General features: G+C 39.1%; 1 protein-coding gene across 1 annotated transcript in view; it reads left to right on the forward strand.

Annotated features, from left to right (window-relative positions):
* LOC306881360 (dihydropyrimidine dehydrogenase [NADP(+)]) overlaps positions 1-27,181 on the forward strand; it is a 170,053-nt gene that overhangs the window by 53,156 nt on the left and 89,716 nt on the right. The window contains exons 11-13 of the mRNA XM_079435424.1: positions 307-517; positions 6,949-7,133; positions 11,919-12,134. Of these exons, the coding sequence (XP_079291550.1) occupies positions 307-517; positions 6,949-7,133; positions 11,919-12,134 (612 nt within the window). The remainder of the gene's footprint in view (positions 1-306; positions 518-6,948; positions 7,134-11,918; positions 12,135-27,181) is intronic.

The following is a 27,181-nucleotide window of genomic DNA, read 5'->3' on the forward strand; positions in this document are numbered from 1 at the left end:
AGATACAGTGGAATGAGTAGGATAAACTGGAGGGTTAAGTAGAGAGTAGACGATACAAAAATGCTTTCTGGGATTTGAAACTTGGCTTTGTAGAAACTTTTAGGAGATTTTCACTGGGAAGATTTGGGTCTCCAAATAAATGTTACAGCTGATGCTGTCTGTAAGCAGGCTCAGGAAGATGTTCAGGTGTCTGTGAAGTTTCCGAAGTATAGCCAATACTTAAATTTTAGTCTCATGACCACCTTCTAAAGATGAATGCAATTACAACTAGGATCACATGCTGCTCTTTTGATTTCTGTTTTTAAGATGGAGGTGGCCAAAGAGGAAAAGTGTGAGTTCCTGCCCTTCCTGTCCCCTTGTGAAGTAATCACGAAAGATGGATGTGTCGTAGGCCTGCGTTTTTGCCGCACAGAGCAGCAGGATGATGGGACCTGGATTGTTGATGAGGAGCAAATTGTCCACCTGAAAGCAGACTTCATCATCAGTGCCTTTGGCTCCATGTTGAACGATCCAGAAGGTGAGGTCGGGGTTGAGCCTGGTGACACAGAAAGGACAATAGCTGTAGCTATAGTTTATATGGGTTTATTTTTATACATTTTTACTCCTTTTTGAAGCTGCATACTGTATGTTGTATGTAGTGAGAATTACATTTCTCATCATGCTCTAACTCTATTTGTTTCCTGGGCAATGTAGTTTGAAGGTACCCAAATTAATGATTCCAGTTCGTATTATTTTGTATTCCACACTGGGCCAGTTAAAAACTGGTTCTAATGTAGTTTAAAGGAGCACATGTTGGCATACCTGTGGTCCATGTGAAAGATTTCCCCAGCGAGCCATCACAGAATCCAGACTGTTCTCTCGTCAATAAGCATTCAGCGCCGCCCCACTTATCTGTCCTTAGCAGATTTTAGTAGCCACAGCGTGATAACCATCACACTGAGGGAGAGGCAGGAGATGATAAGACCCTCAAAAGAGAGCCTTGTTTCATTATGGGAATCCTTTATCAATCCACCATCACAAATACAACCTTATTTCAATAGATTAACCAAAAACATCAACCACACATTCACATATTATGTCTGGATCACAAATTCTGTGCTCCTTCACTATATATATATTAACGAACGTATTTTTGTTTAATCTTTATCTTTTAAATTGATCATTTAATCTTAATCTTTATCAAATTTGTTTAAGATTATCATTTAATCTTTATAATAAAAAAATATAATATTTTTATTACAGTTTATATATTTTCATATTTATATATTTATTATATAATTTGTAAAAGAAAAGAGGCTATTAAACACTTAAAACATGAAACATATCCTCAAATCATACAAACCAAATACCAGAATGACAGTTTTGTTATTTACTCCATATCAAATCTAAATCTCTGTACTGTTTTTTGTCATTTTAATACTTCAACCTTTTATTTTACTTGCGAAGGCAACATTTCTAATTTTCATTAGAGTTAAATTTATTTAAACTCCCTCTCATAACGTTCTGATCCATGCTGTTATTTTGTTTTATTAAAGACAAAAAGTGCAATTTTAAAGACTCAAGACCAATGTTTTTATCGTTAACCAAATCTAAAACTATTTAAAAAATGTTTTTAAGTGAATTGAAATAAATATGAAAATTAAATAAAATAAAAATATTTGATGAAGAATGTAACTTTAACTAAATTTAACTAACAGTTTGAAAATGTCTCAGTATTTGGTTTTTATGTCTTAGTATTTGTCATAGTATTTGTTTCGCATGATTTTCTTTAATAATCAAAGAGTTACAGTATTAAATATTTAATATTTATTTGTTTTTATATTTTTAGATTCCAAAACTGTTTATTTCCAGGTTTAAATTAGATTTTAAATCCCAGATGTGGCCCCAGACTTTTGTACCTTGCTGCATTTCTTTGTATCTTTTTGTCGGCACACATTCACCCAGCTATTTTTCACCTCCTCGTGATGTTTTTTTCTTTACTTAGCGTTTTGTTGTCCCAGTGTTGTTGCTCTCTAGTGGACCTGTCATCCATCCTAAACACTATAATGTCTCTGAGCAGAGAGTTGTTTCATCACCGGCTTGAAGCTCAGAGATAGCAAGCTTATAAATGCCACTCACTCCCCGCACCTTGCCCAAGATATGAATTACTTATCCACTCCAATGGCCGGCAGAGCCGACAGAAGAGGGTTGTGTTGCAGCGTTAGAGAAGAGAAAAGCTGAGATAGTGAGAAATTCTCCCCCTGCAATCTTGGGTGGGCAGGCTTGTCCATGATTATATCACCACTGGCCAGCGGGATGAGCAGCTGAATGGCTACTTTTACCACTGTGGGGACCCTTTGCTGGACCCCATGAAGCATGACGTTGTCTGTATTCAGGCCCCTAGGCCTCAAAGCAATGCAGTTTTGAGACAGTTAAATTAGTCCACCAAAAAAAAGAAAAGAAAAGTCATAATTTTGTCCCTCTCAAGTATTCTGATCCTGTATGCTGTTATTTTCTTTTGTGAAAGACAAAAATTGCAATTTTAAAGAATCAAGACCAGTGTTTTTTAACCAAAAAACAAAAAATATTAAAAATATTTTCAAGTGAATTGAAATATATATTAACATGAAAATAAAATGAAAATATTTGATGAAGAATGTAAGTTTACATTAATTTAACTCTAACGAAAATTAGAAATGTTGCCTCCGCAACTAAAATAATAAGTATTAAAATTATGAAAAATAGTATACAGATTTAGATTTGATATGAAGTGAATAAATAATAACAAAACTGTCATTTTCTGAAGCAGTGTGATGTTTTCACATCACTCTTTCAGCATCATAACAATAAATGAATTCATATATTTAAATTTTCAGTGATGCATTCTGCATTCTCACTTTCATCCATCCAAAGTGGCTTTGTCTCCTGTAAGCTGTTGCATTTCTTCATGCCAGTGTCTTCCTGCTTGTATTTCACACAGCGGCTTGCATTCCATCTTCTAATGGAGCTTGGCAATGAGCAGTTGTATGAGAAGTTACTCTGGAGACTACTACTGAATTCTGAGAGGAGGCCATTTCATTTAAGGGGAAGATCTCAGGAGTCCCTTAGATTTGTCACACTCCACAGCTCGCGCGTGTGTGCATGAGACAGAGAGAGGTGGAGGGAGGAGGGGAACAAACAGGAGGGTGTGAGGATGTGTTTTTTTTCTTTTTTTGCTGAAAGTGATGAGGCCGGCAGTCTTCATGATCACTGAAGCGTCAGGCGAGGAGAGCTGACGGAGGGACCAGGGGATTGGTCTCGAAAAAAAGGAAAGGGAAAATATACTCAACAATAACAGCCACAGCAAAAGCATCAACAGGGCCGTCAGGGTTACAAATTCCTCTGCTTGTCTCAGGCAGGAATCCGGAGGGACTGTCATTTCTTCCTCCATCAAAGACATGTCTTCATTTTTCAGCCTAAACAATATCCAGCAGTCACTAAGTGAACAGTTATGTGTCCTCAGTGGCACCAAAACGTATTTGGACCTAAAGATCCTATACAATCAAAATCTAAGTTTTGTGACTTTGAATATGTCTATTAGGCTGTGTTTACACTGGCTCACGTGATTTTTGTTTTTTACTCACGTTGCACATTTGTAAACACAAATCAGTTTTTTTTTGCATCCGTTTTGAAACGCTTCGAAATGTGGTTTTAAATGTTTTATCTAAACATGCAAATTCCATTCTTATGGGAATTCTGAGCCATATAGATGTAGGTAAAATAACCCATGAAAATACATTTATTTTACCAAATCAAATGTTTCACTGCAAACATCAGTGACAGCTTTAACTTTTCCATGGTGGCAAATGATCATGGTAGGCTATAAGCAGCAGAATCACATCTGATGTGAATTAAAGTCAGAGAGCCATCTGACATAAATTATATAAATTATTTTTTTAAATGTATATGGCTGTTCAAAACACAAAGGTCAACAGTGCCATTAAAAGTGATCACAGTGGAATTATTCTAGTATGGATTTATTCCGGAAATGTTGGGACGTTTTTTAAATTTTAATAAAATGAAAACTAAAAGACTTTCAAATCACATGAGACAATATTTTATTCACAATAGAACATAGATAACATAACAAATGTTTAAATTGAGAAATTTGTCAATTTTATACACAAAATGAGCTCATTTCAAATTTGATGCCTGCTGCAGGTCTCAAAATAGTTGGGACGGGGTCATGTTTACCATGGTGTAGCATCTCCTCTTCTTTTCAAAACAGTTTGAAGACGTCTGGGCATCTACGTTGTGGGTTTGTGGAGTTTTGGTGTTGAAATTTGGTCCCTTTCTTGCCTGATATAAGTTTCCAGCTGCTGAAGAGTTTGTGGTCGTCTGACGTATTTTTTCGCTTAATGATGCGCCAAATGTTCTCTATAGGTGAAAGATCTGGACTGCAGACAGGCCAACTGACCTATCGGTAAGCCCCACCCCCCTTAGTTACTGTTGCTCCCTCGGACAAAAAATGACAACATGCACAGGATCAACACTGTTCATGCAGCGCAGGGTGCGATTAAATTAATGTACATTTAACCAGTTTAATATGAAGAGACAGTGAAATGTAGACCTTCGTTTATGTGTTTTTGCCCTACACTGTACAAGACGTGAGAACAGTCCGCTATTTTGGTTTGTACATTAGCATGGGCTCACTAACTTTAGCATTAGCTAGTTTTAAACAGAGATAGTGTTACCTTGCTAAAGCACAAGATGACATTAACGTTCTGCTTGAGCAGATGAAAATTGTAACTTAATAAAGATATGACAACCAGAAAATATTTTTTTTGTCTTCATTTGTATTGGGGTTGAATACTTAGGGACATTTTGCTCTGTTTTGTTTAGATTCAGGAAATGTAAAAAAAAATATTATATTGCCCATCCTCTCAGGATACCTGGAATCAGTGTTACAAATACGCGAGGCACATCGTTTTTCCATTTTTTAAGCATAAACCCCATAAAACCGATGCAAGCTTCGGATCTTCCCATGTTTCTCTGTGGCGCTGAAACCTAAAGATGTCCGAGTTCCGCTTCCCGTGCAACTGATACTCGACTCGAGGGGCTTACCGACAGGTCAATTCAGCACCCGGACTCTTCTACTACGAAGCCATGCTGTTGTAATAGCTGCAGTATGTGGTTTAACATTGTCCTGCTGAAATAGACGTCATCTGGAAGGGAGCATATGTTGCTCTAAAACCTTTACATACCTTTCAGCATTCATAGTGCCTTCCAAAACATGCAAGCTGCCCATACCGTATGCTCTTATGCACCCTCATACCATCAGAGATGCTGGCTTTTGAACTGAACGCTGATGACACGCTGGAAGGTCTCCCTCCTCTTAAGCCTGGAGGACACAGCGTCCGTGATTTCCAACAAGAATGTCAAATTTGGACTCGTCTGACCATAGAACACTTTTCCACTTTGAAACAGTCCATTTTAAATTAGCCTTGGCCCACAGGACATGACGGTTCTTCTGGACCATGCTCACATATGGCTTCCTTTTTGCATGATAGAGCTTTAGTTGGCATCTGCTGATGGCACGGCGGATTGTGCTTACCAACAGTGGTGTCTGGAAGTATTCCTGGGCCCATTTAGTAATGTCAATGACAGAATCATGCCAATGAGTGATGCAGTGTCGTCAGAGGGCCCAAAGACCATGGGCATCCAACAAAGGTCTTCGGCCATGTCCCTTACGCACAGAGATTTCTCCAGTTTCTCTGAAACTTTTGAATATGTTGTGCACTGTAGATGATGAGATTTGCAAAGCCTTTGCAATTTGACATTGAGGAACATTGTTTTTAAGTATTCCACAATCTTTTTACGCATTCTTTCACAGATTGGAGAGGCAATGCCCATCTTTACCTCTGAGAGACTCTGCCTCTCTAAGACATCCCTTTTATGTTACAGACCTGATGTCAGTTAATTTATTTAGTTGATAGATGTTCTCCCAGCTAAATCTTTTCAAAATTTCTTGCTTTTTCAGCCCTTTGTTGCCCCCGTGCCAACTTTTTTGAGACCTTTAGCAAGCATCAAATTTGAAATGAGCTCATTTAGTGGATAAAAGTGTAAAATGTATCTTGTTTAAACATTTAGGTTATCTATGTTCTGTTGTGAATAAAATATTGGCTCATGTGATTTGAAAGTCTTTTAGTTTTCATTTTATTTAAAATTTAAAAAAAAATTCAAAATATATGAATTCAGTGTTTGTGCAATATCCTGTCTACTAAAGTGCCGTCATCTGCTTGACTTTTGAAGGCAGCACAGAGCTGCCTATGATATCCCACAATACTGTGCAAGTGGTTTGGTAGTTTCTGAATGAATAAATGGAGCAAATGTATTTATAAATGTCTTTAAATGTATTTTTTCCCCCTCTCCAGTTCTAAGAAATAATATTGTAAAGATTAAATATTTGCTTGTTAAAATCTAAAGGTCACTTGAAATCATTCAGTTTCTTTAAGAACTACCTTTATACAAAAACACTGCCTGTGGAGTCAGTAGCCTTCGGATTTGGTAACAGAAAAAAAAAATATTTTGTATTATCTTATGTTATCTTGATGATTTGAAACACATTTATTTCATACTAAGTATATTACAAATACATTTGCATATTTATGTACTTAAAAATACCCTGTAATTGTACTTTTAGTTCACTAAACTGGTATACTTAATGTCTGCTAGATTGGAACAACTAACTTTGTACTTAATGCACTTTAATTGTGTGGAAGTAGTGCTGAAGTCCAACTAAAGATATACTGAAGTATATTTGATTGTGCTTAAGTGGAAATATTGCAAGTATAATTCAGGTACACTTTAAATATCTTGCATTTTTTTAATGCCCAGTGTGTCCTGACGTAGTTGTACAAAAAGTTGTTTTAGTCTAGTTTTGATACACTCTAACCACTCCAATCTCTTTAATATTATGTGCTGGAACAGTGAAGAAGGCCCTGGAACCAGTAAAGCTGAACGGATGGGGGACACCTGAGGTGAACTGCGAAACCATGCAGACCAGTGAACCCTGGGTTTTTGCCGGCGGAGACATCGCCGGCTTGGCCAACACCACCGTGGAGTCTGTCAACGATGGCAAACAAGCTTCCTGGCACATCCACAAGTACATCCAGGTGGGCTCTCCACTCAATAAGCCAATCCATCTCATTCTGCGTTTTGGACGTCTTACACAACATACTTAATGTTTGGCCACAATTGTGTAGCTTTGAGAGCCTGCTTTACATTATGTGTCAGTGCCAGCAATTTTCAGCATTAGTGTAGCACTCAAAGTTTTACGCTCACAGTTTTTATAGCGCGGCCATTATTCCACCGGGACTTTTTTTTCTCAGGGTGACATCTTGAGTGCTTTTTGGCTTCGACACTTAAACAGTAGAAGTTTCTTCCTTGGTGTTCCTAGCAGGAGACTATTTTCTGTGATTTCGCACACAGACCTAAGCGGCAGCATAAAGAGGAGGTTCATGCAGAGGTTAATCACTAATGTAACTGTGGCCAGAGGAAGTCACGCTGAAGTGTTTGTTCGGCAAAACCATTCTGTAATTTTGGACTACAGAGAAAGAGCTGTACAAATATTTGCTAATGTGTTCACAAGATCACGTAAATGATTGGAAGATAAGATCACATTTTGTTGTGAGTGTTCTGTTTAAATTTTGGTTATTGGGCTTTGTGTATGGATTTTCAGCACAATGAGGTGTTCTCTTGAGCAGCGTGCTTGTTTTTCTTCATTTTTAGCTAGCAAAAAAATGTTTCTGTGCTAGTAGGGGAGACCGGAGGCAGTTGTAAACACAATATAGTTCCTCAGTCACTAACAGAGTGATGACACTTACTCAGCACATGCTCAGCACAGTCTCCCTCTCTGCCTAAGAAAAATAAGTGCCATCATTTCAACTTCTGAGAAATTGTCAACACAAAATGTTTTTGTGGTGTGAAAGTGTTTTTTTTATGTACAAAATTATTATTTTGCTAAGTTTATGTCTAGTGTGTAAAAATTTAAATGAATCCCAAATTTTAACACTTTAACTCGGTGTAGCTTCAGAGTAGGATCTTCTTTCAGGGTCATGTGTAACAGATTATGAAACAGAAATTATTTGACTTTAATAAAAAATAAATCATTTTTTTTATTTTAATAATTGTATGTGCATGTATACATTTATGTTCATTAAAGAGCTTTGTAGTGAGTGGGGCGGGGCCGAGAGCCGTGGGAACAGAGCGAGGCCGGTGGAGTTGATGATAATGAGCAACACCTGCGCCACTCACCGGTCTCGAGTCCCACGGAGGAGCTCCGAAAGGATAAAAGGAGGAGTGACGACAGTGGAAGACGAGAGAGGACCAGGCCTGGACTTTATTTTGTGTTTTGTGTGCGGCAGTCGTCCGTGAGGGGCTGCCACTTTACTTTTGTGTTTGTTTTTTTAATTAGTTTAATTTTTGTTATTAAACTCGTAAATGTTTGCCGGTTCCCTCCTCCTTCCCGTTCTACGAACTGTTACAAGCTTTATTAAGCTCTTTATGAAGCTGTACTTCCATGATGTAAATCTATCATATTCCAAATTTGCTGGAAATTGAAGAGTCATCTGACCAGGCTACCGTTTTCCAATTTTCTATTGTTCAGTTTGGTGAGCCTGTGCAATTGTAGGCTTGATTTCGCTGTTGTTAGCTGACAGCAGTGCTCCTTTGCATACCTCATTTGTAACAAGAGGTTATTTGAGTTGCTGTTGCCTTTTTATCAGCTCAAACCAGTCTGCCCATTCTCCTCTGACTTCTGGCATCAACAAGGCATTTTGCCCACAGAACCACCACTCACTGTATACTCACTTTTCTGGCCTATTCTCTGTAAACCCTAGAGATGGTTGTGCATGAAAATCCCAGTAGATCATCAGTTTCTGAAATACTCAAACCAGCCTGTCTGGCACCAACAACCATGCCAGGTTCAAAGTCACTTAACTTCTTAACCCATTCTGATGCTGAGTTTGAACTTCAGCAGATCGTCTTGACCTAAATCTACATGCCTAAATGCTGATGCCATGGAATAAGTGAATAATTAAAAAAGTGAAACTTTCATATATATTTTAGGTTCATTATATGTAAAGTAAGACATTTCAAAAGTTTTTTTGTTTTAATTTTGATGATTAGGGTTTACAGCTCATGAAAGTCAAAATCCAGTATCTCAAAATATTGAATATTTCCTAAGATCAATCAAAAAAAGGATTTGCAAAGCAGAAAAGTTCAAGTTATTTCAAGTATGTTCATTTATGCACTCAATACTTTGTCAGGGCTCCTTTAGCACAAACTCCAGCATCAGTGAGGTATGGCATGGAAGCGATCAGCCTGTGGCTATGCTGAGGCACTTTTGAGCCTTCAGCTCGTCTGCATTGTTGGATCGACTGTTTCTCATTTTTCTCTTGAAAATATACCATAGATTCCATATGGGGTTCAGGTCAGGCATGTTCGCTGACCAATCAAGCACAGTAATATCATGGTCAACAAACCACTTGGAAGTGGTTTTGGCACCGTGGGCAATCTTCAATTGTTCGTAAAACCTATTTTGTCGAACTCGTCCTAGACGATTCGTCCGATTCTCACCAAAATTGGCTCAGATCATCTACAAACCATGGAGGCAAAAAGTTATGGAATTAAAGTCGATTCGTCCAAGCGTTCTGGAATACCACATTAACGAATTCGCCAAAAAACATGCAAAAATGGATCTGAGCTTATATCTCCGCAAGGGTTTGACGGATTGAGACGAAACTTGGTGTGTATCATACCAAGCATGACTTGAGACAACCTGCAGTGTTTCGGCACTGTGCCACCTAGTGGTCAGGAGATATGAAAAATGCATATGATTTGGCCAAAAATCACAAAACGGTCTCATTGGATTCGGAGCATCATGCCGAGTCCAACCATATCCAATTTTCCCATGTCAGCCATTTTGCGCATCGGCCATGTTGAATTTTGCAGTAAAATGTTATATTTTACAAACGAATTAACGTATCGTTACGAAACTTGGTATGGGTCATCAGCACGATGCCCTGAAGGAGCCTGAGAAGTTTTGATGCAGCGCCACCTAGTGGTAAAATCTAATTTTCACATGCTTATAACTTTGGGTGGGGTTGACTTATTTTCACAGGACTGAAATCGTATCGATGGAATCGTTCCCGAGTCCATCGATACCAAACTTCCCAGGTTTAGCCTTATGGTTTGTGCTACGTTGCATTGTAGCGCTTAAAAAACATCTGGCAATATCTTAGAAACCTTTTCTCCGATCGACACAAAACCACCGTAGGAAGTTCGAAAACTTAGCGTCCTGGCTATATGCCAATGCCCAATTGCCAAAATTTTGATAGTAAGTGGCACAAAAATGCAAACTCAACAGTCAGTATTTTTTCTCTTACACACGTATATGTCTATAACTCCAAATCAAATTTGACACGCATATGTATGGGCACACTCTAAGGACACGTAAAAAATTTGGTGGGATTGTGCCTCTTGGTGGCGCTATAATTGAACAAAACATGAAATTGCCATTGACTATAATGGAGTTTTATGATATAAAATGCTATATTTTACGAATGCATTGGTGTACCATTCCAAAACTTTATATGTACCATGGAGACCATGACCTGAAAGTACTCAAAATGTTTTCAGATAGTGCCACCTTTTGGTCAAAAGTTATAATGAAATGTCAAATAAATGCTTATATCTTTCTGTGAATTTTGCCTATTGAAATGAGACTGATATTTATAGATTCCTTGGGTCATGCTCAGAACAGTGATACCAATGTTACCGTAGTCAGCCAAACTTCCTCTCTGCCCTTTTTCGAACTCCTCGTAGACTGTTGGTCCAATTTTCACCAAACTCGAATCATATCCTCTTCAGACAATGCTGAAAAAAAAGTTATGGATTTTGTGTTGATAGACAAAACAGTTTTCACATTCCACAACAACGAATTTGAGTTATGATGCCAATATGACACTTGAGGCCGTATGTCTGCAATGCTTTGGTATATTGACACCTATCTTTGTGTGTGCCATTGTCAACGCACACAGAACACATTATATTGACTTGATAACAGCGCCACCTATTGGTCAAACGTTATAAGCCAATAAATCATATTACTAGAGGTTTTTATATGATTCTTTAGCCGTTTTGACTAAATTAATCATAAAATGGCTTCAATTACTAATTTCTGCAGTTGGTCTGATGCTCCAGCCAAACTTTCTCTCTGCCCTTTTGATTTTCATTAAAAATATACTTTTTCGAACTCGTCCTAGACTGTTGGTCCGATTTTCACACAAATCGAATCATATCATCTTCAGACCATGCTGGCAGAAAGTTATGGATTTCGTGTTAATAGACAAAACAGTTTTCACATACCACAACAACGAATTTGAGTTATGATGCCAAAATGACACTCGAGGCCGTATCTCTGCAATGCTTTGGCATATTGACACCAATCTTTGTGTGTGCCATTATCAACTCACACAGAACACACCACATCGATTTGATGATGGTGCCACCTGTTGGTCAAAGTTGAAAAGTCATTCCATCATATTACTAGTAGTTTTAAATGATTTTTCAGCGATTTGGACTATGATAATCTTAAAATGGCTTCAATTGATCCAACTCATTGCTGCAGTTGGTCTCATGCTTTCTTCCGTAGTGCTTGGCCCCGTAATTGATGCTTGCAGCTATATTTGTAATTTAGTTTCAACCTAGACCATTCCTTTAAACACTTATCTGCCAAAAAAAACAACATATAAAAGGGAAAACAATTCAGCATTATTATTTCCTTTGAGATGTATTTTTGTTGTTGTTGTTTGTTTGTGTGTATTTATTTATTTTTATTAGTGATGGCAATGAAGGCACAAGAAGTAATGGTTTATATGTGTGTGTTTTCTCTGCAGTCCGTTCATGGTAACACAGTAAGCACCACTCCCAAACTGCCTTTGTTCCACTGCGCCATCGATACAGTGGACATCAGCGTGGAGATGTGTGGGATTAAGTTTCCTAACCCATTTGGGCTGGCCAGCGCTCCACCCACAACCAGTGCAGCCATGATCCGCAGAGCCTTCGAGCAGGGCTGGGGCTTTGCCCTCACCAAGACCTTTGGCCTGAACAAGGTATATTTACAGAACACAGAAAAAAAAAAATCAACATGCAGTATGCCATAGGCTCTGCATGCACTCGTGCTTGGATTTGGGTGGTGTGTTTGTGTAGGAAGCACACACTGCATTGCAAAGTATCAGCAGAGCAAAGTCTTTCGTACAACATCACAGAAACTGAAACCGTGACAAAAATCCCCGAAAAGTCATAAGCATATGAAAGCACCAGCACTGGGCACTGCTAACAATAATGCAAGCCTTTCCAGCTTGTGAAACAGCTTACAGACACACACTCATACACACGTATGTACACACTAACACCAGCCATAATGAGCCACATTCTGGTGGCTTTCTTAAAAAAAAAAATCAAAACCAACAACCCTCCCATTAGGCAGCCATGCATCTGCCTTGTTAGCAATGTAACATTTATTCTTGACAGGAGGTAAAAAATAAATAAATAAATGAAACAGACATGAGTTGTTTATTGAACTCCAGCAGAAAATCTTTTTTGTTTTAATTTACTTTCTAATTCAAGTGATGGGAAAATTAATCGGTAACATCTGTTTGTTCTGGGCTTACTGGAAGTCCTTGATTAGTGGAGCTAGAAATGGAAATAGAATTAAAAAAAGAAAGGAGACGAGAGGGAGAGCGCAGAGTTTGAGTCGTATCAGACGTTGCCATGACAACGGCAAGAGGCGTCTGCGCAGCTCTTCGATCAGAGCGTCAATTTCACAAAGAATTTGAGAAAGCAAATGACAGCGTTTAAGGGACTTCAAAGAAAAAAAGTAGTTGAAGAATAAATGAGTGAACATTTTCAAAGATTGCAGTTTCATAGGAGGAGCCTGGACAGTTTTATCAAGTCTGAAGAAAGGAGAAAAAACAGAATGATTTTTAAAAATTATTATTCTGGGTTGAATGCAGTAAAGATATTACTTAATTAATATATTATTCTGTTGTGTCCACCGTTTGCATTCTGTGTCTTTGTTGTTTACTTTTTCCTCAAGACTATACAATCAAACAAAAATAAAAGCATAGGCGGAGTACTAAATAATTTGATACTGTTCACCCACTATTGGCTGGTATATCAAATGTACCAACCACCTAAACCCCCATTTTTGCCCCTCCACTCTAAAACTGAATCTCTTTCTAGTCTGTTTTAAAGCGGTCATGAACTGAGAAATCATAATTCCCTTGATATTTTGACATATAATAGGTCATTGTGCTATTAAAAAAAACTTTCTATAAGTTTCAAAACTCAAAATGTTCTTGTTAGTCTAAAAAATAATTATATTGAAATCAATCTGCCAAAACAACAGGATGTGGAATGTGCCACTTTATGCTGCAATAGTGTGGCTAAACAAAGCCTCCACAGAAGAAGATCAACGCCTGCTTCTACATCGCTGCCTGTTTAGCCCCACCTACCGATTCGTGCATGTAGTGTAAATAACAAGAGAGGCAAATGCGAGTCTACGCAGAAACCAAATTATCAACTTTATTTGATTAACTTTATTTTTAATGAATGCCAGACCACTTTGTTCACTTAATTGTACAGCGGATTCATTTACAAAAAACGCACAATTCGACGCAGGATTTTCAGAACGATTGAAATTAAAAGATGATGCTGTGCCGACTATATTGGAGCCGATGTCGCACCACACAAGTGTGAGTAATTGTTTGCATTACGTGGTCACTATTGCTTTGTCTGTTATTATAAATCGTTTGATATTTAGTAATCGATTATATTTGAGTATTTATGTGTTTTTAACCTAAAACATAGCAGTGTCCATCTAGGAAGGATGTAGGCTGTCAAACATACACAACTATTAGCCAATCATAGAAGTGGGCGTTTATTACTGAGTCTACAATCCGCCACGCCTATTCTGATGAGGGAGGTTAAAAACAGGACAGAAAATAGTCTATTACTTCTAAATTAGGATGTCTTTGATGTAAAAAAAAAATCTTGATAACTTTTATAAATGGACCTTAGAGAAAATAAAAAACTATGGCAGTTCATGACCAATGTCAACAACAACCCCCAGCGAATAATTCTTCGAATCTTACGCTGCAGCGGCGAGATGAAGCCATAGTCTAGAAAGACTGCACTGAAACACTCTGTCCCTTTCATTCTCTCTCGCAGACAGGATAAAGAAAACCCCTCAGTGTCAACATGTTCTTCGTGTCTCCGCACAGTGCTGTCATTAGAACATAGGGGACTTCTTTTTAATATCCTGTTCTCCTGAGCTGCGCTAAGATGAGTCGTCCGTCGAGGCCGCGCTGCATCAATAGCGTTCGCCTGTGTATATGTGTGCCGAATAGCTAATTTACCTAGTGCTAACAGGGGCACCCAGCAAGCAGGCGGCACTTTCATTAATTATAATTAATGAGATGCATTGCATATGTAAATGTTTTATTTTTCCCTTCTGTCTCAAGATGCGAGTCCCTCAGGAATTAGCACCACAATGGCTTGGAACGGGCCCCGGGAATGGTTTTGCATGACAGTTAGTGGCACTTCTCTGTTATTCCTCGTCTCTGATGATCTAAGAGTCCACTGCCCCTCAGATCCACACGAGAAGGTCATGTGATCAGATCTTAGCCATCAAACGGCGACTTGAAGAGCTGATGTGTGCTGAGATCTCAGATGTATCAGAACCTCCAGGCCCAATTAGCCTTTTAAGTCGTCTCTGTGTGAGAGACTTTGCACAGTGTCACGCTTTTCCTCCGTGGTGCCGTCGCAGGCAGGCAGCCAGGAAGTGGCATGTCAGAGCGCTGGAGGGTTAAGGGGCCATCACTCAGTCAGCGCTGCGCTAATTGTACATGAGAATGAATGATGACTGCTATTGTTCTTTTATGCGAGGTTGATTGCCTATTACTCGTGTTCTTGAGCTCACACGAGCAGTATCCTTAGCCGACGGATCAGCTGGTTGGAGATGATGTTAATGCTGGCTGATTTTTGATGGAGTTCATTATGCCCCTGCAGAGTCATGATGAATTTTAAAGTTAGCGAGAAAGGAGGTGAGCCAGATTTTCGGCTGTGGAAAAATACATCTCCCTCTCGCTGACACATTCATCATAACATTGTCTGGGCCGCTCTTGACAAAGCTACGCAGCTATACCCACTTTCCCCTCTACTGATTTAGCCGGTTGGTTATGGATCGGAGTGCAGTGCAGAGACAGAACTCGCTCGCTTCCTGCATGAGAAATAAGCCCATCCCCTGCTGTTTAAAACACATTCAATCATTGTCATAGCTCAGACAGGAGCTTATCACACCTAAGCTTTAAAACACACCACTTCAGGCTACAAGACTTAATATCTGCAGTGCAGTATAAAACTGCAATGGAAGAGCAGATGAGATCCACATCTCCTAGTTAGCCTCTAATTGCACGGTGCTTTGTTCAATTAAGTTAGCGTTTATAATGGTGGGTGTGAGCACATTCTGTTCTTTCTAGTCCACACTCAAAACTATTTGACTCATTGATCTAATCTACTTGGCAGATATTGACACATAAGGTTTCATAAAACATGCAATTCAGTGGCTACAGTATATTCATACAAGCAGTATTTGAGACTGACAACCGCATTTATCAACATGCTTGACAGAAAATTGAATGTGTTCCTTCATTGATGGACAACTCGCAAAAGCTGCGTTCACACAGTCAGTGTTTGGGATTGACAACCATATTTACTAATAGGCTTTACTCTCAAAAACTGTGTTCACCGTTTTTAGATTGACAATTTTATTTATTAACAGGTTTCACTCTCAAATGCTGCGTTCAGTCAGTATTTGGGATTGAAAACCCATATTTACTAACTGGTTTCATTCTCAAAATCTGCATTCACACAGTCACTGTTTGGGTATGAAAACCATATTTACTAACATGTTTCACTTTCAAGAGCTACTGTATGTTCATAGTCAGTATTTGGGATTGAAAACTGTATTTAATAACAGGTTTCACTCTCAAGAGCTGTGTTCACACAGTGTTTGGGACTGACAACCGTATTTAATTTTAATCTTAAATGTTGCATCCCCACAGTATTTGAGATTGACAGTCATATTTATTAACAGATTTTACTCTCAAATGCTGCATTCCCACAGTGTTGGGGATCGACAGCTGTATTTATTAACCGGTTTTACTCTTAAAAGCTGTGTTCACAGTCAGTATTTGGGATTGAGAACTTTATTTACTAAAACCTAAAAAAACTATGAATATCGTCTGTATGAGTAAATAACCAAATAAATTATTTTCATAATAGATGTGAATAACAACTGTAACCACAGTGAGTAAATATTAAAGATTTTGAATGAGATTTTAGTAACGCGCGGGATCATTTTCAGCGATTAAAACCTTATGTTTGACACTCTTCCTTCACATAGAGACATCGTATGGCTTCAGAAGACTTGGAATGCAACATGACTTTTATTCTGCTTGATTATGGTCACTTTTTGCAATAAATACCTGTGACTGCACTTATCTTTGCCTGTTACGTGTTTTATATTGTTTAGAAGTGGGTAGGTTTAGGGTAGGGGCGGGGTTAGGCGCTTCAATGAAAGTATACATTTATATAAAATGATTTATATTTTTTACAAATGCTTGCAAACCATTACATTATGACAAACAACTGAAAACAACAGAGGATGCTGCAAGTCGAAAAATTACGCTAATGGGGTACCTTGAGCATCAAAAAGCGACGCCAAGTGGTCCTGACCAAGCTTCAATATGTGACGAGTTGGAAGTGAGAAATTGTTGACACAATACATCTATTTTCTGGCATTTTCATAACCTTAGAGTATTTGACAGCCCTAACATTAGTGACTGACAGCAAAGAAGAACAACACACAACTCATGCCATACCTATATGTCAATAACATCACTGGCACCTAGTTGTCCACTGCGGTTCCATTTATACAACAAATATATAACTTAATCTCAAAATTCAGGCAATATTTTAAAGACTGTCAGTTTGGTTATAGAATGCCGTTATCAGTCTCTTTCATAGCCAAATGTTGTGTGAGCATAACCATATTTAGCACTCCAACCAGGACTGACAAACATGGTCTGTTGCTGTGTGAGCATAGCCATTATGACATACACTTGTCTGACATATGGCCATTATTGAGGTCAGGTACTGACATTGCATGATGGGGTGATGGTGCCTGGAACATTGTTCCAATTTATCTCAAAGGTGTTTAGTAGGGTTCAGCTGTGTGCTTTGAGCAGGTTTGTCAAGATTTTTTTCTTTTCCACACCAGAGTCAATAAAACATTTCTTTATGGCACTGCTGGAACCAAATTGAAAGCACACATTTCTCTAGAATTGTATGCTGCAGGATTAAGACTAGTTTCCCCTGGAACATACAGACCTGTTTTGATTTAGTTAGTAGTATAGTTAGAGCTACAGTATGTCTGAATTGCCAATCCATAGAAAATGTTCTTGACAGGCTGTAACCCCAACAGGAGCACCAGGTATTGTTGCACAGCTAGGTAGGACATCTGTGCTCTCTCTTCCACTTCCTCTCTGCTTAGGCCCTAAAAAAAACAGGCAGACTACTCAGTCCCTCACGCCCATGTGGGCCAGCCGGAGCATGCAGGAAATCAATGGTGGCTGGGGACAGACGGCTGCCGTCCCGCAATTAATGCGAATTTGTTATGTGCACGGATCTCTGCAGGGAGACATGGTGTGGGTGGAACTTTCCCGCACTGATTCAGGCACCTTGAGTCCACAACTCTAGAGAGAGAGCTAGATAAAGAGTATTTTCCCAGAGGTGAATTTAGATGGCTTTACATTCGTAAATGTTTGCATGAATATGAATGATTGCAATGAATTATTCAGATGTCTTGGCATGTTTTGTGACTCTGTACTGTTATTAACAAACACTGTATTCAATGGCTTGTAAGTCGCTGCCACTGAGCTATAAGGGTTTCTCTGTATAGGTATTACAAATCTTGGTGACATTCTACATTTAACTAAGTGGCATTTTCATGACTGGATGATGGAAATGTTTAAAAGTTAAATGCTTTATTATTTCATTTCATGCAGTACATGGGAGCTGAATACATGATGTTGCTGTTGCCAGGCCATGATACACTACCATTCAAAAGTGTGGTTTAAAGGTGCAATAGGTGCATTCGGTCCGAGCGTTTTAATTGTCTTTCCTACCTGCCTGTCAATGTATTGTAATAACTTTTGAACTATTGTTCTAATTTTAGCTTTTAGGGAATCATTCTTAAGATTCGATATTTATGATTAGTTGATATTAATCAAAATGTCCAACTTATACCTTATTAACTATACCTCATTAACGACTTGTCCAGCAAGCATTAAACCAGTATACCTTAACAATTCAGATTAATTTTGTGGCCACAGTGATACTGAATTGATTAGGTAATGTTGACATTAGGTAAAATTAGCATAAATAAATTTTGAGCGTAGGTAACGCGATCTTTGGCAAATAGTTTCAGATTTTAGAATCACAGCAACAGACAAGAGATTTCTTAATAGAATCAAAGTTTATTTCACTACTCTAACACAATACTAAGCTAAACAACACAAAACAGAATACGTAAATACACACACACACACACACACACACACACACACACACTGCAGGCAATGAATTGTTTTGATCTGAAGAGAGTCTTAGGTTCTGATGTTCGTTTTCAAGAATGCTCTAACTTCAACCTGAGGGAAATCACAGCATGGAACTTCACTATCTTTACTCTTAAAGATGAATACAACCAGTTTAAGCAAAATTAGGAAGTATTGTTTGATTTACTTGCTTTCAGCTGAATTTCAGTTCCTTCCTGGTTAAGGGAACCCCCGGGGTGCGGATTGGCTGCTGATGTGTCGTCACGGGGAACCCCTCTCGCAATTGGATGGTTTCTCTGTGAAGTGATGACGCTCTCAGGAAGTTGGTTTCAGTTTTTTGGTCTGGTGTTAAAGTTTCTTTCTAAGTTTGACTGAGTCTTGATCGCTGTTCAATGCTCGGCCATGATGTTAATGGCAAAAAGCGCTTAGCAGCGTGACCAGAGCAGGAACCTAAGTTCCAACAGCGCGTGAGCAAGCATAGAGAGACGAGCGAGCTGAGCTTAAACAACTGAGACACACAGTTGGGTGTCTGTCTTTAACGGGCCGATTTGGGATCCACCCACAGGCGACTGACCCAATCGGATTCTTCTTGTGGGGCGGAGCCCCGCCCTGCACAGCTTTTTTCCGTGCATACATTATCTGTTCAGTTATTTTATCACACGAAGAAATTATTGACAGCAGATTTCTAATCGTATTGTAATCATATATTGATGAGAAAAGACAATTTCCATCCACACCAGATTATTGCTGATGAAATCAGCTTTCATTCGAAATAAAACACCAAGTATTTTGCATACCCAAAGTACATATATCAATTGTATCTATTACGCGGTTAAGCCATAGATGAAACAATCCTTAATTCTAAATAATCACACCAAACATGTGAAACTAAACAATAGTGATCGGGAAAGTTAAACATCAAAAGATTACAACAATACCCTAGATTCCAATAACACAGCAAGCTTATAAATGACATGAAAACAACCTTAATATATATTGTAAATGTAATATATATATTGTTTTTGAGTATATTGCTTCAATAGCCGAAGCAATTATAATTTGTCCCTTTTAAACTGTTCTAATTCAAAGGTTTGAGTCTCTTTGTCTGTTAATACGCAGAAAGGGCGCGTTTTAGTTTCGAATGTGGAGAGAGAGAGAGAGAGAGGTTGTCTGGGGGTCACGAGTGTTCCGTTGGACACGCATCTGGAGATCTTCTTAGCTGGACGTGTGTCGTAAACACATCATTGAATTATTGCGTTAATGGTCAGAAAATCAGGGAGGGTTTGTTCCAGATGACAAGGTCTTTGCCCTGTTCGACTTTATTTATGATAAACCCGGTCGAACACTGAAGGTTCTCTTCTTTAAAGACATCCAGATTCTTCTCAAATATATTCCCTGTTTTTATGGTCTCAGGAGATAAGACGATGGTTATCCTCTTAGGTATGCACGAGCTCAATTGTTTGAGTCTTGGTTCAATAAGACTCTACAGTATGTATTTGCATACCTCTGCGCACCCTGTTTGCGCAGACACGATACGTCATCAGCGCTTTCCCGCATGCTGTGCAGACAGAGCGAGAATGGCAGACAAACATCAACAACCCAATCTTCCTTCCTGGGGGGTGTTCCAGAAAGCAGGGTTAACTTACCATCTGCTAAACCCTGAATTCTCAGTTGATCGACCCAAACCTTGCTTACTCGAGGTATGTTTGTTCCAAAAACGAGTCCAGGAGTAAGTTCATTCAACCCAGAGTATGTTCCTGGTTAACACAATAGAGCGATGAATCGACGAGTCACTATGGAAATGGACGCTAACAAAAAGTGCGCCATACTGCTTCTTTCTTTTTCTTCTGTTCAAAAGCCATTTGCGCACATAGTGCATATCGACAATTAATGGGTGGTTGTGCAATCATGTTTCTTTTTTTTTACGTTTCATCTTTAATATATATATATACAAATATATATATTTGTTTGTTTGTTATATTTTTATACTTACTAATGAGACTCCAGTGGGCGTGACAGATAGCGCACAGTTATATATTATTACAATAAGTTTATATATATATATATATATATATATATATATATAAACTTATTGTAATAATATATAATATTGTGCGCTATCTGTCACGCCCACTGGAGTCTCATTAGTAAGTCACGCACACATGCACTGATAGCTCTGAAGTAAGCTAACCCTGAAACTGAACCTACTCTGGAGCAGGTTATCTTCAGAGAACATGTTGCTATGGATACTTACATACTCTGAAAGTTACCTCTGTTTTTGGAACTGAAAGTTGAGGTTATCCGCTTACTTACTCTTAAACATACCCGGGTATGTCACATAACCTGCTTTCTGGAACACCCCCCTGGTATTGTAGTATTTTTACTAACTGTGCTATGAAGTTTTCTCATCGGTGAATGACACATGATGTAGCCCAGCTGTTTCCAATTCCAGGCCTCACGCCCCCCGCTCTGCATATTTTGCCTGTCTCGCTTAGTTAACACACCTGATTCAGATAACCAGCCCGATTAGCCTTTTTCACAAGAATCGGAAACTACGTCAGCGCAGGGTAAAATCAGTTCCGTTACAGTTCTGCGCCTATTATATCAGTGTGTCCTTTTGTCAAATAATGCTTCTTACCTTTTCTGTTTTGTCTTTTTTCCAAGTTGTTGTTATATAATCTATGAAGAAATAACATTTGACTTGTTTGTAACTTATATGGCCACTCAGACCGCTGACTCTGAGATAACGTGTTCAATATAGCGCTGGATGGTTTCTATTCTCCGGCAAAGCCCCTTTTTAAAATAGTCTTTGATCTCCGGTACATTTGAGCGTATTCTCTCAATTTACTCAGTCATTTCCCTCAAATCACCACATCATGATAAATTACTTCAAAATGACAACATTTATGACCAGATGCACATTTTTCCAAGAATATTAAGCAATTCTCAGCCCGGTTGAAGTATATTAAACTCAAAAAAACAACGTAATCCTAACAGAATAGGAACAAAGCCATGAATACGAGTCATCTCGTTTAATATGTATTTCCTAGGGTACATTATACAACGTACATTTACTTAATCACATTAATGCAAAGGAGAGCAAATAGAAGATACAACATTACTTTAATAATAATAGCGAGAGAAAAATGCACAGTTATAATGCACAGCCAGCACCAAACGGACAGAATGGCAAAGCTAACGTTAACTGAATTATAACTGCCACCATTTAGAATTAAACAAACTTGTATTTGTGATGACCCGAGTTGACCAAACAGTTCATTGTGAAATGTGTGCTCTATGTAGAATACAGTACCGGCAGTTCAAGCATTTTCATAGGATCTAATTTGTAAAAAAAAGACTTTGATTCTCTAATTAATTATTGTTCAGTACAGCCGCTGTTGTCACCGGAAAAACTTTTACCCTGCAAGCGCCAAACCGGAAGCCAGAAACGCGGAAGTGTGAAAAAGGCTAATAGAAGAGAGCTACGTGCTTGAACTGTATTCCAATTGACATGCTCCCTATACAGTGTTCATTGCTCCCTACTCCCTGAGCAGGGGAAATACGTTTGAATTTCACTTTGGAAGATTCACTCACGGATTTGCTCTGCGCAGGGTCTTCACACACAGATGAAACTTACTAGAGAAGTGTGAAGTGTGACATCATATACCTCTGTAAATAAATACAATTTAAATTCACGTCTCGCACACTTTAATGCCCATTGTATGAAACATATACGCTCGCTCTGAACTGGAATCATGGCGGAATATCTGGTGATGTCCACTTCGCAGGACACTTATGACTTGCAGTCGAATAGAAGAACAGTCGGACGAAATGTGCGGAGTGGGGAGGGCGCGAGGACTGTAATTGGGAACCGTTGATGTAGCCTATTATAGTAATTTAATGTTGTCTCTGGCATTCTGCTCTTTGAGCGTATGTGCGTGGGGCCGTGGCTTTAGACGGCGATTGCAGGGAGGGTGGGGCGTTCGCTTTCAGTGCTATCAGGCTAAAGTTAGCATTTCCCGAAATCTCCTACTGCACCTTTGAGTAAGATAAATAAAAAAAACCTTTTGAACCTTTTGAACATTCTATTCATCAACGAATCCTGAACAAATATATATATATTGCGATTTCCACAAAAATATTCAGCAGCATAACACCATTACTGATAATTGAGCATCAATATTTGAATTCATCAGCATATTTGAATGATTTCTGATGAATCATGTGACACTGGAGTTTTATTGTATTTTTCATCAAAAATGCAGCTTTGGTGACCATAAGAGACTTCTTTCAACCTTTTCTTTCTAACCTTTTGCCTGCTAGTGTATATTAAATTAGCAAATTAAACATCAACAAAACAACTCCATTTGGAGATGTGCACATGCTCCTTCCTACACGTGTTAAGCTCACAAACTGAGTTTGTTTCCATTTTTTGTTCTCATTTTGTTTGTTTTTTGTTTTACCTATGATTTCCTTTCTTTTCTTTGATCGTCACTATCTAAAGCAGGCTTTCTTAACCCTGGTCCTCGAGGGCCACTGTCTTGCAAATTTTAGCTCCAACCCTAATCAAACACACCTGAACCAGCTAATTAAGCTGTTCAGGATTACTAGTAAACTACAGGCAGGCGAGTTTGATCAAGGTTGGAGCAAAACTCTGCAGGACAGTGGCCCTCCAGGACCAGGGTTGAGAACCCCTGATCTAAAGGCAAAAGGCAAAAATCCTTCACACTAGACAGATATTTGTACATGTAGAAAAAAAATTACATGACATAAAACAAAAGGGAGAAGGTATCTAGAGGGCTTTTTTCATTCGTTAATGCAGTACATGTATATCAATAAGCACTATCCTCCTCTACATACTACTGTAGTGTCCTTGAGTGTGCTTCTTAATTCTCTATTGCCCCAGGCATGCTGGATAGCCAATCCTTCAGCCTATAATGGTAAGATTCTGGAACAGCGTTCGGCGGTGCTGAATGGATGTAACAGTGCCAAGGCCCTCATCAGAATCAGACTCAGAAAGAGCTTTTATTGCCAAGTATGCTTGCGCATACAAGGAATTTGTTTCATAAGCTTCCAGTTTACAGATACAGCAACGACACACAGACAATAAAAATAAGATGAGAATGAAAAAATACACATATGTAAATATAAATAAAAGAATAATTGAAACAGAAATGATTGTATATACAGTTGCCCAATAGATGATAGAATGGGATAGAATAAAAGGAGATACAGGGATGTACAAGGATGGAGGTGGTAGCAAATAAAAATAAGGTTATTGCACATTGTTATTGCATAATGGGGGGGGGGGCATTTAACTGTTCATAAGTTGGATTGCCTGGGGGAAGAAACTGTTGTTGTGCCTGGCTGTCCTGGTAATTGTGGCTCTGTAGCGCCGGCCAGATAGCAAATGTTCAAAAAGGGGATGACTTGGATGTGAGGGATCGAGACTGATTTTCTGGGCACTTTTTCTCACTCTGGATGTGTACAGTTCTTGGAGGGTGGGCAGGGGGGCACCCATAATCCGTTCAGCAGTTCGAACCGTTCTCTGTAGTCTTCTGATCCCTGATTTTGTAGCTGAGCCAAAACAGACAGTTATTGATGTGCACAGGACAGACTCAATGACGGCTGAGTAGAACTGTTTCAGCAGCTCCTGTGGCAGGTTAAACTTCCTGAGCTAGCGAAGGAAGTACAACCTTTGTTGGGATTTTTTTTTGAAGAGCAGTGTGGAGAGAACACAGCCCTGAGGGGCACCAGTGTTGGTGGAGCGGCTGTTTGACATGAATTTCCCCAGTCTCACTAGTTGCTGCCTATCTGTCAGAAAGCTGGTGATCCACTGACAGATAGAGCTAAGGACAGAGAGCTGGGTTAGTTTGGTCTGGAGGAGTGTAGGGATGATGGTGTCGAAGGCAAACTAAAGTCCACAAACAGGATCCTCACATAAGTCCCTGATTTGTCCAGGTGTTGCAGGATGTAATGTAGTCCCATGTTAACTGCATCATCCATGGACCTGTTTGCTCGGTAAGCAAACTGCAGGGGGTCCAGTAAGGGTCCAGTGATGTCCTTCAGATAAGCCAGAACCAGTTTTTCAAATGACTTCAAGACGACAGACACTAGAGCCACAGGTCTGTAGTCATTAAATCCTGTTATCTTGGGTTTCTTTGGAACAGGGATGATGGTGGAGCCTTTGAAGAAGGAAGGGACTTCACACAGCTCCAGTGAACTGTTGAAGATCTGTGTGAAGATGGGGGCCAGCTGGTCAGCACAGGTTTTCAAGCAGGCTGGTGTCACACCGTCTGGGCCTGGTGCCTTCCTTCTCTTGTTCCTCCTGATGACCTGGCGCACATCTTCTTCACTGATCTGAAGTACAGGAGTGGGGGAGAGGGGGGTTGCAGGAGGTGTTAACGGTTGTGTAGAGAGATAGTCAGGACGGGTGTGGGGGGTTTCAAATCTGCAATAAAACTCATTCAGATCTTCAGCAAGTTATTGATTCACCTCAGTGCTGGGGGATGGTGTCCTGTACTTGGTGATGGCTTTCAGGTCTTTCCACACTGAAGCGGAGTCATTGGAATTGAACTGATCTTCCAGGTTTTTAGCGTAGGTCCTTTTAACCACTCTAATCTCCTTATTCAGTGTGTTCCTGGCCTGATTGTACAAGACTCTGTCCCCATTTCTATAGGCGTCCTCTTTGGCCTGACGGAGGTGTCTGAGTTTTGTTGTAAACCATGGATTATCATTGTTGAATGTTACATAAGTCCTGGTGGGAATGCATATATCCTCGCAGTAACTGATATATGAAGTTACAGTCTCTGTGAGCTCGTCCAGATTGGTGGCAGCAGCTTCAAAAACACTCCACTCTAAGGTTGAGACAGGCTTGTAAAACCTGCTCTTTCTCGTTGGTCCATCTCTTTACTGTCCTTACTACAGGTTTAGAAGATTTAAGTTTTTGCCTGTAGGTTGGTATACGATGAACCAGGCAGTGATCAGAGAGCCCCAAAGCTGCCCGTGGAACAGAGTGAAATGCATTCTTTATTGCTGTGTAACAGTGATCCAATATATTACTTTCTCTGGTGGGACATGTAACATGCTGTCTGTATTTTGGCAGTTCACGTGAAAGATTTGCTTGGTTAAAGTCCCCAAGAATGATTAAAACAGAGTCTGGTTGTTGTTGTTCTGTGTCTATGATCAGATCAGCGAGTTTCTGTAGAGCTGAACTCCCATTTCTGTGAAACACAGAACAGCAGAGTTTGAAAAATCCTTATTTGTCCGGGAGAGCAGAAGGTGTTCGTCCGTTTTGTTAGGTAGAGAGCGGAGATTCGCCAGATGGATGCTAGGCAACGGCATTTGAAATCCGTGCTGTCTGAGCTTCACAAGCGCCAGCTCGCTTCCCCCATCTGCACGTCCTGCGTTTGATCAGCGCCGCCACTGCGCCGACTACTATGTCCAGCAAAACATCCGAATAATAGAAAATTAGTAGGAGATTTTATGGTGTGTTCTGCCGAATGTTCAGCAGTTCCTCCCTGGCAAAACTGATCATGTTTGACAAACAAAAAACAGGAAAAACTAACAAAAACACCAAAACAACTGGATAGCGAAGCACCATGGCTGCCATGAGCGGCGCCATCTTGACTGGGAAAAATATATATTCTCATTAAAGAATACATAGCATGGAAAGTAAAAGATTCACACTGAGATGGCAGAGGTGCATGCGAGAAACAGTTTGGTGCAAGAGTGAAACCTGCGTGGGGATGTTAGCATGTAGCATTTCATTTTATGTTTGTTAAATGCAGGTGTCATGTGTGGGAAGTTTGAGTTTCATGACAGAAGAGAAATCTTTGTAGTGACTTTTTAATCAGTTTGCGTGAAGAGTGGGAGTTTAAAGCCTAACTTTTAATTCCTTACTTTGTTGCAAATATATTTTTATGAGATGTAAATCACGTTCACTCACCTTTATAAGGCCTTGGAGTTAAGAGAGTTCATTTTTCTCTACAGCACTTGAAGCCCTGCGTTATTAACAGATTTATTTTCCAAAGAAAAAAAAAAGTTTTAAATCCATGTTTAATTGTAAAAAAATAAAATTTGAAGCACAAAAGGTTTTTTACTTTATTGCTTAAAGGAAAAAAATGAAAGTTCTGTCATCGCTTACACTAGTGTCATTTCTAACTTGTTTCTTTCTTCCATGGAACACAAAAGTTTTGAACGATAATTTTATGAGGAAAAATATGAGCATTTTACCTTAAACCCTTCCTTGAGAGCTGTAGTCTCATTTAGAGCTAAACAATAAGGCTGACAATGAGCTTGTCAATTTTAATTATTGATTAACTTTACATTTTTATGACAAGTAAATATATTTGAGTGAAAAAGTATAATAATGCATAATATTTTGAATAATATTAAAATACATATTTAAAAATTCATGTAAATAAATTCCTTACTGTTTTTCTATGGAACAAAACAGCTTGGACATTCAGATAAATAAC

The sequence above is a fragment of the Barbus barbus genome, assembly GCF_936440315.1.
Source record: "Barbus barbus genome assembly, chromosome: 15".
Classification (NCBI taxonomy): domain Eukaryota; kingdom Metazoa; phylum Chordata; class Actinopteri; order Cypriniformes; family Cyprinidae; genus Barbus; species Barbus barbus.